The 13,678-nt window shown below is 39.7% G+C and overlaps 2 protein-coding genes across 4 annotated transcripts in view; one reads left to right on the top strand and one right to left on the bottom strand.

The window, feature by feature from the left end:
* TMEM241 (transmembrane protein 241) overlaps positions 1-13,678 on the bottom strand; it is a 158,193-nt gene that overhangs the window by 141,123 nt on the left and 3,392 nt on the right. For 2 of the 3 annotated variants that reach the window (XM_037508735.2, XM_037508737.2), the window contains exons 2-3: positions 11,565-11,611; positions 7,919-7,996 (exon numbers count right to left, since the gene is read on the bottom strand). In XM_037508735.2, the coding sequence (XP_037364632.1) occupies positions 7,919-7,996; positions 11,565-11,611 (125 nt within the window). The remainder of the gene's footprint in view (positions 1-7,918; positions 7,997-11,564; positions 11,612-13,678) is intronic. The other variant, XM_037508736.2, reaches the window with a different exon arrangement.
* Positions 1,419-13,678, top strand: part of RIOK3 (RIO kinase 3) — a 49,032-nt gene continuing 36,772 nt past the window's right edge. Inside the window, exons 1-2 of the mRNA XM_054694137.1 lie at positions 1,419-1,460; positions 5,910-5,959. Coding sequence (XP_054550112.1) covers positions 5,951-5,959 — 9 coding nt within the window. The 5' untranslated portion in view covers positions 1,419-1,460; positions 5,910-5,950. The remainder of the gene's footprint in view (positions 1,461-5,909; positions 5,960-13,678) is intronic.

Raw genomic sequence — 13,678 nt, 5'->3', positions numbered from 1 at the left:
AGAGACTATGGTGACGGTTCACCGATGACTTGGTGGAGGGAATTTTATGGGGACTACACCTGAGAGGAAAAATCAAACATTATACAAAAATGAACAATGATGTAAAATATCTATACATTTAATAAATATATTTAATACAAATAAATAAGAAAAAAATAGGCAAGCTGGAACTGGAGCCAGAGGCCATGTGCTGAATTCTTCAACCATGAACCCAAAATACTGGTTCAGCAAATTTTTAAGGACTTCTGAAAGGCGCATTTCTTTGATTGAACTAGCCACACCAAGAACAGTTTTTATCACTACAGTATAAAATCTTGCTCTCCTCATGAAAAGCAAAATCCAGGTTTGACATACAGTACATATCAGTGAAGTTGCCTTTTGCATCCCCCTATCAAATGCATTGCAAATACATTCAGTCTACTAATTCAAGTTTCCAGTCATTCTAGTAATAAATATAAATTAATAAAATCATTCCAGCTGGATATAAAATAATAATTCCAAGTAACTCAATGAACTGCTCTCCTAGATGGTGCCTGTTCAAGAAATGTCGTTTGTTAATTTTATTAGCATGGGCAGGCACTCCATCCATAATCAGACTTTCTTTTCTAGACTTTCTCAAGGTACCTTGTATTAAAAAGTTTCTACTCTCTAGTAAAGCCTTCAAATCCTAGTTCCTATATACATTAATTCAGCAAATACTTAAAGCAACGTGCTAAGGGTGACAGCACCAGAATTACTAACAGCAGCATCAGCTATGATTTATTGCATGCTTGCCACAAACCAGTCATGGTGCTAAGTGTTTTCTAGCTATGGTTTTTTAAAATCTTCACGGCAAACTTATTCAAGAAGTATTATGATTATTACTTATTATTGTATGAGGAAACTGAAGCACAAAGAGTTTACGTAATTTGTCTGACAAAAATGGCAAAGCCAGAATGTGAGTTCTGGTCTAACTCTAAAGCCCTAACTTTTGCCCACCTTTCCTACTTTACCCTCAAGGACATCAAGATCTAAAAAGCGACACTGAATTACTACTTTAGGGGACCTCACATGCAGTGTCTGCAGCTAGGGACTCCAGGTTGGCCAGGTTCAGGTAATCTTAAATTGTGAGAGGAATAGTGAGAAGCAACCTTCAAGCCATTGGGTGGCCTTCATAGCCAACTTGATGGTAGAAGTTGGAGCTTTCTAGACTCCACCTTGATAGTAGAAGGTGGGGATTTTCAAATCCCGCCCCTCAGTGGGGGATGATGGGAAATAAGGGTAGAGTTGAAGGCTTTTGGACAATTAATCTGCTAGTATTTGGGGGCAAGTAAACTGCTGGGGTTCTTGATCAGTTAAACTGCTGGGCTTCGGCAGTTTAGCTACTGGCTTCTGGCAGTTAACCACTGATAAGGAAGGGTGTCTTTCTTGCCACTTTCAGCTTTGGCCTGGACCTCAGTATGCTCAGCAGACACTCTGAGGTAGGACAGAAAGCATCAGGCCACATGGCAACCTATAAATTCTCTCTCCCCATTTTTTTCCTCACTCCCTGTGTAATAAATCCCACTAGTGTTATTTTACACTGTGTCTGCTTTTAGGTCATGTCCTGCAGTCATAAGTGCATGGGTGGGATCCACCAACCAGTTACCCTACCAGGTTTGATCAGTTTCAGAACTTCTGAAAGGCACATTTCCATGTGGCCACACCGAGAACTGCTTTTTCAGTTCTTGAAACAACTATCCACAGGACTGACTTCTTAACAAGTTCATTATTTCCTCTAGTTATTTTTTTCCTCTTCTTCCTACATCTGAGGGTTTCCTTTTTATTATTGTTCACTTTTAAACAATATTTGCTTCCTCCCACCCCCTCAGGTGTAGTCCCCATAGAGTTTCCTTCACCAATGCACCAATGCACCGGTGTACCATCACCTCAGTCCCCTGTGCTCCTCCCTCCCTCCCTCGGATCCTTCTCCCTCCTCCTCCCCTGCAGTATGTCTCTGATTTATAATTGTCTGTTTTTGCTTTGTTGTGTTTTTTACTGTTATTATTTTTCTACACTGATGTCTTATTCGGTTCCCTTATATTCCTGCTATAAGTGAAATCATCCGATAATTTTCATTTTCCTTCTGGCTTATTTCACTGAGCGTAATTCCTTCTAGTTCCATCCATTTTGCTGCAAAAAGGAACTCTCCTACATTGCTGGTGGGAGTACAAACTGGTCCAACTACAATGGAAAGCTGTCTGGAGGTTCCTCAGTCTACTAAAAATGGAGCTACCATACGCCTGGCAATTCCACTACTCGGGATCTACCCAAAGGACACAAAAACATTAATTCAGAAGAATACCTGTACCCCTATGTTTATTGCAGCACTATTTACAATAGGTAAAACCTGGAAACAACCCAAATGCCCAAAAACAGATGACTAGATCAAGAAGATGTGGCATATATACACAATGGTATATTATTCAGCAATCAAAAAAGACATTTCCTCTAGTTTTTAACATGTGGAAGGGATGTTTCAGGTTGACTGAACTGACTTCATTTTGTGCCCAAGACTCCTTACTGACCTTTTAGCTTGGGGGAAAAAAAAACAAAACAAAAAACCCACTGACTGGCAATGAAACAAAAGTTTCCAGCTAGGGGCCTCCCCGGTGGTGCAGCGGTTGCCGCCCACTGCTCCCCTCAGCAGTGTACTTCGGTCTTTCTGCCTGCTCTGCTCCCTGCTCTGGCTCTGGTGAATTCTCTCACCCTCCCACGCCTCTGACTGTACCCAGTGCTTGTATAAATAAATAAATAAATAAATAAATAAATAAATAAATAAATAAATCTTTAAAAAAAAAAAAAAAGTTTCCAGCTAGATATGCCCTTCTTCTATAACTATACAAAAGTAAATTATTTTTTTCTCTTCTCTCCACAGTAACCCTGGCCAGCTTGACTAAAACTCAAGCATGTTCATATGGACAGCAAACAAACTAAAGATAATTAGGTGTCCCTTCAAGAGAGAACCTTTTGCTCAGACAGTATTAGACTAACAACTGCATTTACATAACATGAAGAATTGTTTACACTTGCTGCTTCAGGAATTAAAAACCCTAGCTTATAGGGTTTCCATGACTGTCAGTGTTCTATAACAACATGGAGGGGTCAGGCCTTTTAACAGTCACCTGGTGCAGGTGAGATTCATGACAACTGAAGTTTCCATACTTTTCTAGATAGTGTGGAAACAAGGCAAAGATATAAGCTGCAAGTGGGGTTCTTCTTTGTGCTTTTGCTATCTCTTGAAATGTATTTTAAAAATAATTTCTTCAGGAAGAAATGAAATGATAAATTTAAAATCCTAGTTAGCTCTGCCATAACCAAACATTATTTTCCAAGGAGATATAGCAATAACAGATGGAAATCCTACCAGATTCTGGGCATGGGAGAATATAATTTTATTACATTTTCATGGTTACCTAAAGAGTTGGAAATTATAATTAGCCCTGTTCACTCCCAGGTACATCCCAGATAAATAGTTAACTGACTAACTTTAACCAACAATGCTAAGAAATGAACAAATTTCACACAAACTTCACACCATAAACAAGTGGAATTTTAGGATGCAAGGATGGTTCAATATATGCAAATAAATCAATATAATTCACCATATTAATGAACAAAAGGAAACACAAAATCATATGGTTATATCAAAAGGTGCAGAGAAGGTATATAATCAATTCAGCATCCATTTATGATAACTTAGTAGAAGGAAAATACTTCAACATAATAAAGGTCATATATAGGGCCTCCCCTGGTGGCGCAGTGGTTGAGCGCTGGGCTGCAAAGCTGCCCGCAGCCTCTGCAGCGCCAGTTGGATCCCCGGTCGCCAGCAAGGGTCCCACATGGCGCGACAGACCTCTCCTGCCATGCCCGCTGCTCCCCTCAGCAGTGTATTTCTTCATCAGTCTGCCTGTTCTGTTCCCCGCTCTGTCTCTGGTGAATTCTCTCACCCTCCGTCACGTCTGACTGTACCCAGTGCTTGTATAAATAAATAAGTAAATAAATAAATAAATAAATCTTGGGGGGAGAAAAATAAAGGTCATATATACCAAGCCCACAGCTAGCATCAAACTCAATGAGGAGAAACTGAAATATTTTCCTTTTTAGCACAGTAATCCAATATCTGCTAAAAAAAAATTACTTCCATGTTTCTGCAATGACTTGACAACAGCAGTAGCTGCCATACAACGAGAAACTTGTAGCTAAATCCAGTGTTATCTTTCCCTAAACAGACTTCCACGGCACCTCCAACTTTCAGTGATAACAACTAACAGCTGGTCACTGGGCAAACAACCTAGCAGGAGAATGACTTCATGGAGTCCCTCAGTGGAGTCGATAGACTGCGGGACACAGCAGATAAGGCCGTTTTGTGACAAAATAAATGTGGTGCCAGATTCTGTGATTTGTTTGAATGGGAATCTAGGATTCTGTGCTCCAGGTTATAAGAATAGTCTGAATGAGATTTCTGTGCCCTTGGCTTTAAGTACCAATTTGGGACACACCCTCCAGCCCCACCATTATAAGCTCACTTTACAATTCCTTCAGGGACACCAAACTGTCTTCCCACTGTTCTCTCAATTTTCAGTTTAGTCTAATTTAGTCTAACCTCTGCTTTAGCTCCATAATGGCATAATTAGAAAGCCAAGTCACAGAAAATAGCATTAGAAACAGCAGCCATAAAACACTAACCCAGCTGGGTATACACAAAGGAACACTAGTGCTGGGTCCTTGTTGCTAGCCATCTGGTTACACTCTTTGCTAAGGGCCATGGCAACTGCAAATCCTGAGCTGCATCAGCAGTTATAAAACAAAAGATCCATCAAAACTAGGAGATTGAGATCTTTGACAAGAAGCTAAACTGAGCTAACATCGCAAGTGTGGCTATAAAACCACCTAAGAATGAGGTAAAAAGGCCCCTCACAAGTTTAGTGAGCCACAAGTGTGGCTGTAAAACCACCTAAGAGAAGTGAAAAGACCTTCACAAGTTTAGCAAGAGGATGAAAAGGGGTATGATCAAGAATCTTCAGAGGGGGGTTAAAACTAGGACAGCCTGGTTCAAGGGACAAAAGTATCCAGTGGGTCTCAAACTTCTACTGTTGCAGGCCCACTTCTTCCAATGAAAGAATCCTGAAAAATGTTTTCTTTACCAAGTTCAATCACTCCTTGTGTCCCCAATCAAAATATGAAGATGTCCATCAAGGGGTGAATGGTAAGCAAAATGTGGCGCAGACATACAACAGAATATTATTCAGACTTTTTTTTTTTAAAGATTTATTTATTTATTTATACAAGCACTGGGTACAGTCAGAAGTGCGGGAGGGTGAGAGAATTCACCAGAGTCAGAGCGGAGAGCAGAGCAGGCAGAAGGACCGAAGTACACTGCTGAGGGGAGCAGCGGGCGCAGCAGGAGAGGTCTGCGCGCCATGTGGGACCCTCACTCAGCGGCCAGGGATCGAACTGGTGCTGCACAGGCTGCAGGCAGCTTCACAACCCAGTGCTCAATCGCTGTGCCACCGGGGAGGTCCTATTCAGACTTTTAAAGGAATGCAATCCTCATATTTATGACAAAATGGATGAACTTTGAAAACATCTTACTAAGTGAAATAAGCTAGACACAAAAGGCAACTATGATCACACTTAAATGAAGTACTTAGGCCTGGCAGATTCATAAAGATGGAAAGTAGAACAATAGTTTACCATGGGCTGGAGGAAAGGGAGAATCGGGAGTTATTGCTTAATAGGTACAGAGTTTGTTTGGGATGATGAAGACATTTGGAGATGGATGGTTATAATGGTTGTACACATTGTAAATTTACTTTATGCCCACTGAAATACACACTTAAAAATTGTTTTAACATGGTAACATTTACATTCTATATCTCTTACTACAGATGTTCTTCAGTATGAACAGTGACATTGCTTCTAAGGAAACATGACTAAGGTAAAACGTTTAAAAGACTTGTTAATAACCAAACAATTCATCTCAAAAAGTATAGACCCAACCTATGAAGCTCGCCACAGCCCCTGCAGCAGAGTTTGATCCCCAGCCAGGGAGCTACCCACATAGCATAGCAGACATCTCCTGACTTGCCTGCTGCTCCCCTCAGCAGTGTATTTCAGTTGATCTGCCTGTTCTGTTCCCCACTTTGTCTCAGGTGAATCCTCTCGCCCCACCCCCCACAATACTGATCTGTACCCCAGTTCTTGTATGCATAAATAAATAAATCTTTAAAAAAATTATAAGAAAATCCTAATTTCCTTAAACAGGAACACCATAAGGGTGGAAAACCCAGGTTGATCACCTCTGGAGGACCCCAATGCAAAATCTGACATCTAATTGACTCATTCTAGTACAATATCTTATTTCTGTGGAGAAATAAGTTCAACCATTTGGAATCAGAATAGACTAAACATTAGAATTATCACAGGACTTGTGAATTTCAGGCCTATATTTGTTTTGATGGACACTTGGCCATTATAACAATGGAGTAATGGTATGGTAACATCACAAAGAAAATCCCTGAAGTTTTATCACATAGAAGAATCTTTGTAGCACATAGAAAGTCCCAAAAGCATTCCACTTTATCCAATTGAGGACACTACACCACAGAAATGCAAAATTATATCTTAATGCACTATTCCTTTGGATTATTTAAGCATATTGTGTGGTAAACTCTTTCAGAAGGAGTATAATATATAGGCTCAGGGATATTAATCCACACCTCTGTTCCCAGGGTCTCCCCTCTTCCCTGTAGACTCAATACTAGTTTTTGTCCTTCTGTATTATATTTTAAGATGTTAAAATAATTAATATTTATACTGTACACATTCTCAAAGCTCCTCCAGAATGCCAAGAAAAGTGATAACTTAGCAATTAAGCAGTTAATCTAATTAATGGAGCAGTGGGGCAAAATAATTTGGACGAGAGACAAATGAGTTGAACTGATGATCACACAATTGCGATCTTTAGCTTATTCATATGAACTTTGACTTCATCTTTTCATTTTGCACATCATTTCAGATGAGTCATGATTTTAAAGAATCATGAGGATTCATCTAGGTGAGGCAGGAGTAGACAGCCAATTCAGACTGACTAAAAAATGTTATGGCCTTTCAAGTTTCTTTTAAATCTATTTGAAAAGTTGTCAATAGAATTGTAACAATTAATGCAATCAATGCATGATCTGAATTACACCCAGGATCAAAATTTGGGTTGGGGCTGGGGGGAAGAGTTATAAAGGACATTACTGAAAAAATTGGCAAAATATAAATATGCTCTGTAGCCAAGATAATAGTAGTATACGAATGTTAATTTCCTGATTTTGTAATTGTACTCTAGACATGTAAAGGAATTTCCTTGCCCTTAGAAAATAAATGCTAAAGAATTTAGAAGTAAAGAAAAGAAGTATTTACTCTCAAATCTGCAAATTATTCTCAAATAGTTCAGAAAAAAATATGCAACAGTATATATCAAGAGAAATGTATTTAAATGTGGCAAAGTAATAACTGAGGAAGCTGAGTAAAGAGTATGGGAATTCTTTGTACTATTTTTAACTTTTCTGAAAGGAAATAATTTCAAAATTAAAAATTTACAATGAAAGTTTAAAGCTGAGAGAACACATTCTTGTGGTTCTATGACGTAAAATAAGGTCAAATAAATATGGTATGATAAACTCTCTCAGTTAATTTAAATATTGTATTAGTGGCATTATTAACCTGGAAATCACTACTTGAGTTCTAGTAGATTATAAAAATCACGAATCTCAAGGTTAGGATGGAACTGAGAAAGACCAAACAACTCAAACACACAAGTTTCCTAATATCATACCAAAAGAAATTAAATAATGTAAAAGGAAGCAGGGTTTGAATCATGAGTCCAGCACAGAAAACATTGTTCTACCTTGAGCTGTTGTTGATCTCGGCCCAGCCCAGTTTCCATGACACATGCAGCAAAAGTCCACCAATTAATGTCTGCCACCTGAAAAGGACAAGGGCCAATGTGAATTTAACAGGGCGTCATGGCCTCAAACAATACTCAGCCCCAGCAGGTCTGTTGACTCACACAAATACAAACATCTGATCCTTCTTACACCTCTTGTCTCTCACACTTTTGCTCACAACCTCTACTGTTTCCTTTAGTCTAGTGTCCCATTCAGTGTTGACACTGATACTCTTCTTATTCCTAACTTTTCCTGAACAGCTTCACCCACAGCTATCTCTCCCCCATTAACTCTGCACTGGTATTTCCAACTCCCTATCCTCAAGGATACTGCAACCCTGACAGCCCTTAAACTCCTAAATACAATAAGCATAAAACCTTACCTTGAATTTCCCATTCTCTACTCTGATCATCTTATCCCTAATCAGCCAAATCAGAAATCTAGACTCATCCAAGCCCTGCCTCAGTCCTCACCTCCCTCATCTGTTAATAAAATCCTGTTGATTTTATCCCTAAAACAGCTGTCAAATCTGAGCCTTCCACACCATTCCTTTGTCTAATTCAGACTCTCATCATCTCATACCTGGACCACAACACTGGTCACCTACTCTTCTTGTAGTCAAAGTGTTCTAAAATGCAAACTTAATTGTGTTACAGAGCTGATTTTTCCTGATGCCCAGACAGCAGCTCCCAGACTCTTTTCTGATAGAAGACAATTGGGGCATGAAACCCATTTTCTTAGCATGAAGGGGAGTACAGGATATAAACACCCTTCCCTCTCCCACTGCAAGAAGCTCAGTCACATGCCAAATGAGTGAGAGGGGTACTATGGACCTAACTTCATCCTGTTCCACTCTAATTGTTGTTGTTGTTTTTTATTTATTTTAGGTGAATCATAATAAATTCTAAAACTTTATTTTAGTTATGACCTGAGACCCTTCATCTTAGATGTGACTACAACACAGACATTTGTTGCTGTACCACAGTTGAGACTGTTACACGACAAGTTCACTTACGTGTGATGCTCAAGCTTTCAACACCTTGCACCCACCCTTCTCCCAGGATCAGCTCCATTCCATCTACACCCAATGGCCCACAGCCTTGGCACTGTGCCAGGCCCTTTCAGTCATTTAAAGGGCTGCATGTGCGATCTTCTGACCCATAATGTTCTTCCCATGTCCTTGTTGTTGGTCAACACCTGCTCATCGCATGTGATTCAGTCTCCTCTTTGAAGCCTTTACTGAAGCAGCCAGGCAAATCACACAGAGAGAGTGCATGCCCTCCAACAGCCTGGTCTAGAGCAGTGGTTCTTCAGTCATGTGGGCTATTTCTGAAAACATTTTTGATTGTCACAACTGGGGACATGGGAAAGAAGGGTTAATGCTGGTGCGTGATGAGTAAAGGAGGAAACATCCTACAATGTATAGAACAGACCCCACAAAGAACTACCCAGCTAAAATATTAACAGCACTGAGGTTAAGAAACCTTGGTCTAGTGGGAAGTAGGCTACTTAAGTAATAATTACAAAGTGTGATAAAATCACAATAGGAAGAGTACCAGGTAGCATGAGCCACCTTATCGGAGACAAATAATCTAGTCTAATGAGTTGGGTAAGTCTTCTTAAAGAAGAAAAACCTGAATCAAAAAATTCAGCAAAAACCTGAATCATATAAAAAAAGCAAAAGACCCAGAATGGCCCCAGAGGTAAGAAGAGACAATGGCTGGTCTGAAGCCCAGATAAGTTCAATTCACCTAGACCTTAACATTTGAGTAAACAAAGCGAGAGTGAAAAAAAAAAAAAAAGCAAGAGTGACAAGAGCTAACACTGGAGAGAAGGGCCACATCGACCATGTTACAAGCAGGGACTTCAAAACAGGGACCCACTGAGGGATCTCAACTATGTAAGGGACACTGTCACCTTTACATTTGCAAAGCACCCTCTCTTTACAAGGAATGTCTTTGAGAGAAGCAAGACCAGGGGCCAGGAATCAAGTTAGGAGTCATTAGAGTAAATTGAGAGGTGAGAGCAACCCAGGAAGGGGTGATAGGGATGAAAAAGGTAGATCCTAAACATGTCCAGGAGGTCCTGATGGTTAATCAAATATTGAGGATGAAGGAGATAAAGAAAGAATAATTCCCAGGATTCTGAGTCAAGCAACGGGAGAGAGGGTGCCATTCACTGCAGGTAGAGTTATGGAACGTAGGAGAGAAATGCAAACTCCAGGAGGGAAAGGATCTGTGTTTTCTTTACTGATGTATCCCAAGATTCTAGAACAGTACCTGGCACAAGGATGAAACCAATAAATATTTGCAGAATGAATTACTCTGCCTTCAATGAACCCCTTAATGTGCCAGGCATTGTTCTCAGGCATTAAAGATACTTCAGCTACAAAACGGATCTTAAAAAAATTCTTGCATTTGCAGACCTTGCATTCTATTGCAGGGTGGGCAGGTTGGGGGCACATTTGGTCTGACACAGACAAGAAGGGACAAAGACAATTCAGGTATAAAGATCATACCTTCCCCCATATAAATTCCCAAACTCCCTCCACCTAGAGAAAGGAGAGAAAGCAATCAAGACCAGAAAAGCATTCCTATTTACTGAAGAGAGACAATGCCTGGTCTGAAGCCTCAAATAAGTCCTGGCTTTATTAATTGAAATATACATAATCATAGACAACACTGTAAAGGTTTCTCCATGAAATGGTAGGGAGAAACTTGACAATATAAGGAACATTTTTTAAAAGGAAGAATGAGGATAACTTGCTTGGCTACATATTTATATGTGTAATAATTAAAACAATTTAGCAATAGACCCCTTAGTAGAGAAACACAAATCAAAACCACAATGTGCTACCATCTCACACTTGTAGGAAGGGCTTGCTTCAAAAAGCCTGCTGGCAAAAAGCCTGTTGGCTGGAATGTGGAGAAAAAGAAAACCTTATACAAATGTTGTTGGGAATGTAAATTGGCACAGTCATTTCGAAAAGTGACATGGGCCTTCCTCAGATAACTAAGTACAGAACTATCATATGATCCAGTGATCCCATTTCAGGTATCTGTCCAAAGAATATGAAATCATCAACTCCAATAGTCAGATGTACCACAATGTTCATTGCAGCATTATTTACGATAGCTAAAATATGGAAGTAACTTAAGTTCTCTGACAGATACGGAAGTAACTTAAGTTCTCATTGACAGATGATTGGACAAAGATGTGGTATATATATAAAATACTGTTACTTGTAAGATGAAATTTTGCCTGCAAAATGGCAGGAACTTGATGGGATTATATAAAGCAAACTGAGAAAGATAAAAACAAATATGGATGATTTTGCCTATTTGTGCAATATAAGGAAACAAAGTTAATGAACAGTCAAAACAAAATAAAAATGAACTAGTGGACAGTGGTAACCAAATTGAGGTGAGGTGGTTTGGAGATGTGTGCAAGGATCTAGGGGATAAAAAGTATGGTGGCGAGTGTTTCCTTGCGTTTGTTGTTGCTGTATAACAAAAATAATACTACTAAGAATATTTTAAAGAATATTTAACAGTACTAGTTGGACACTTCTTACAAATGCATATAAAGAACATAAAAGATACTCACCCTTGGAATAACGTAGGGTAGGTAAATTTCCAGACAGACAGGACATACTGAAAAACAAGTACCAGATTAATTGACATTTTCAAATTATAGAGAATAGATACATTGTATAATCAAAGAAATTCCTACTGAAGACATATAAGCACCTTCAAGTTTCAAAAGGGTCTTTATCCATCCCCCATCCTCCAAATCATACAGTGAGGTGGAGGGAGAATGAACCCTGCTGTCCCCGGGGTTATTAAAAGCCTGGCCACATCTTGGTTGGAGAACGAAACCAATATAGTGAAAGGCACAGCAGCAGGGTCTGATACTGAGGATGCTCAGACACTCACACCTTCCCAGACCCCTGAAGACTCTTGTAACTGCAGTCACTCAAGAAAACCAGCCAGGCCCTTGGATGTCTGCATTCTCAGGTATCTACTTTACCACTGTGTAGTTACCTAAAAATCCAACCCCCTTCTTTGTTTCTCTTTCTTGTGTTTTCCTTCCAATTTTAGGGCTTTATTTGGTTTTTGCATTTAAGGAATTTTTCTAACTGTGTTTAGGTGTCTTGTGGAACTTTGCTTTAGCTTTTTAAAGATTTTTTTAGCCAACTCGGCAAAGGTGAACTTGTATGTTTATTATGTCTTTTTTATCAAATTGACAGCACTTTATGAATGAGGAAATTTTTTTTTTTGTCCTTCTGGGTATCTTTTTCTATTTTTTCTATTTAAGACTGAGAATTTTAAAAATTTAAAATCATTAAATGGCTTTAGGCAGGTACTCTATTGATTCTTCACATAAGCTAATCAATGAAATATACCGGGATTGGTCAAGCTTACACATATTTTTTTCCCTTTGGATTAGTCCACACATAATTCCCTTATATGAGAGCCTAAATGTGACATCTCTGGTTGACTCTCTGTGCTCTGCTCTATATTTATTAAATGGATCCTCATTCTCCCCTGAAGTCTATTTACTCACATAAATCAAGATATTCCCCTCTCCTATTTCCCCTAATATTTTCATATTAAAATACAGATGGAGAAAAGATTAAGTGAGCATGTGGGTGATGTCTTGTATTACCCAGAACAACCTTCATGAAGGTAACAAATATTTAGTTTACTGTGTGTTGAGGCTTGTCTTAGATCCTGGAAAAGCTGGAAAATGCTGAAGCAATCACCTCAACTTGCAAGATTGAAGACCTAACAGCTGAGTTGTCTGCCCTGGGCCCTGGGCTGGTTTACTACAGGAACCTTCCACACCAACCAAGAAAGTCAGAACACTTGCTGTTGAAACCTCAAACAAAAGTCAACAAGTCTTTTAAACAACAGATTTTTATTTTTTTTAAGAATTATTTATTTATGCATACAAGAGCTGGGTTACTGGCCAGAGATGCAGGGGGTGAGCAGATCCACCAGAGACAGAGTGGGGAACAGAACAGGCAGACTGACTGAAATACACTGCTGAGGGGAGCAGTGGGAGAATCAGGCGAGGTCTGCCTCACCATGTGGGTTTCTCCATGGCCAGCCGGGGCTCGAACTCATGCTGCAGAGGCTGTGGATTGCTTCTAGAGCAGTGCTTAACCCCTTGCACCACCAGGGAGGCCCTACAATATATTTTTAAACAGTGACACTAAAATACATGCGGTTTCTTTTTTTTTTTTTAAATATTTATTTATTTATATAAGAACTGTGTGTACAGGTCTGCAGTGGCAGGACAGGCTGGCACAGGGCATATTCTTTATGATTCAGCAGACCAAATGGGTAAAGGAGGAGTCCTGGAGCCCTCTGTGGCTTTCTCAGGCTTTTATTGAGCTTTACATGTAGTGTGGCAAATAAGTACACAGCAGGCAGGGGTCCCGGGGGGCCAGGAGGCCAGTAGGCTTCCAAGCCCCTGGCAAGTCTTCACTCTGGGCTTCTTTGGTGTCTTTCTCCCCTTTTCTCTCCTGTCTCTCTTCTAGCTTTCTTCTTCTGCTTCTCTTGGTGACTCTCTCGCACTACTCCTCCCATAGCCCACAGAAGCAAATAAGATAGCTTATAACAATGTAACAACTGAGGTTACCTCCATCAGACAGGGCAATCCTAATGGTGGGAGGGCAGAAAGGCCTGAAAAACCATTTACCCTACACAGGTACA

This window comes from Talpa occidentalis, unplaced genomic scaffold (genome assembly GCF_014898055.3).
Source record: "Talpa occidentalis isolate TD23 unplaced genomic scaffold, MPIMG_talOcc4v2.1 talOcc4.13, whole genome shotgun sequence".
NCBI lineage: Eukaryota > Metazoa > Chordata > Mammalia > Eulipotyphla > Talpidae > Talpa > Talpa occidentalis.
This window is presented reverse-complemented; position numbering and strand designations above follow the sequence as displayed.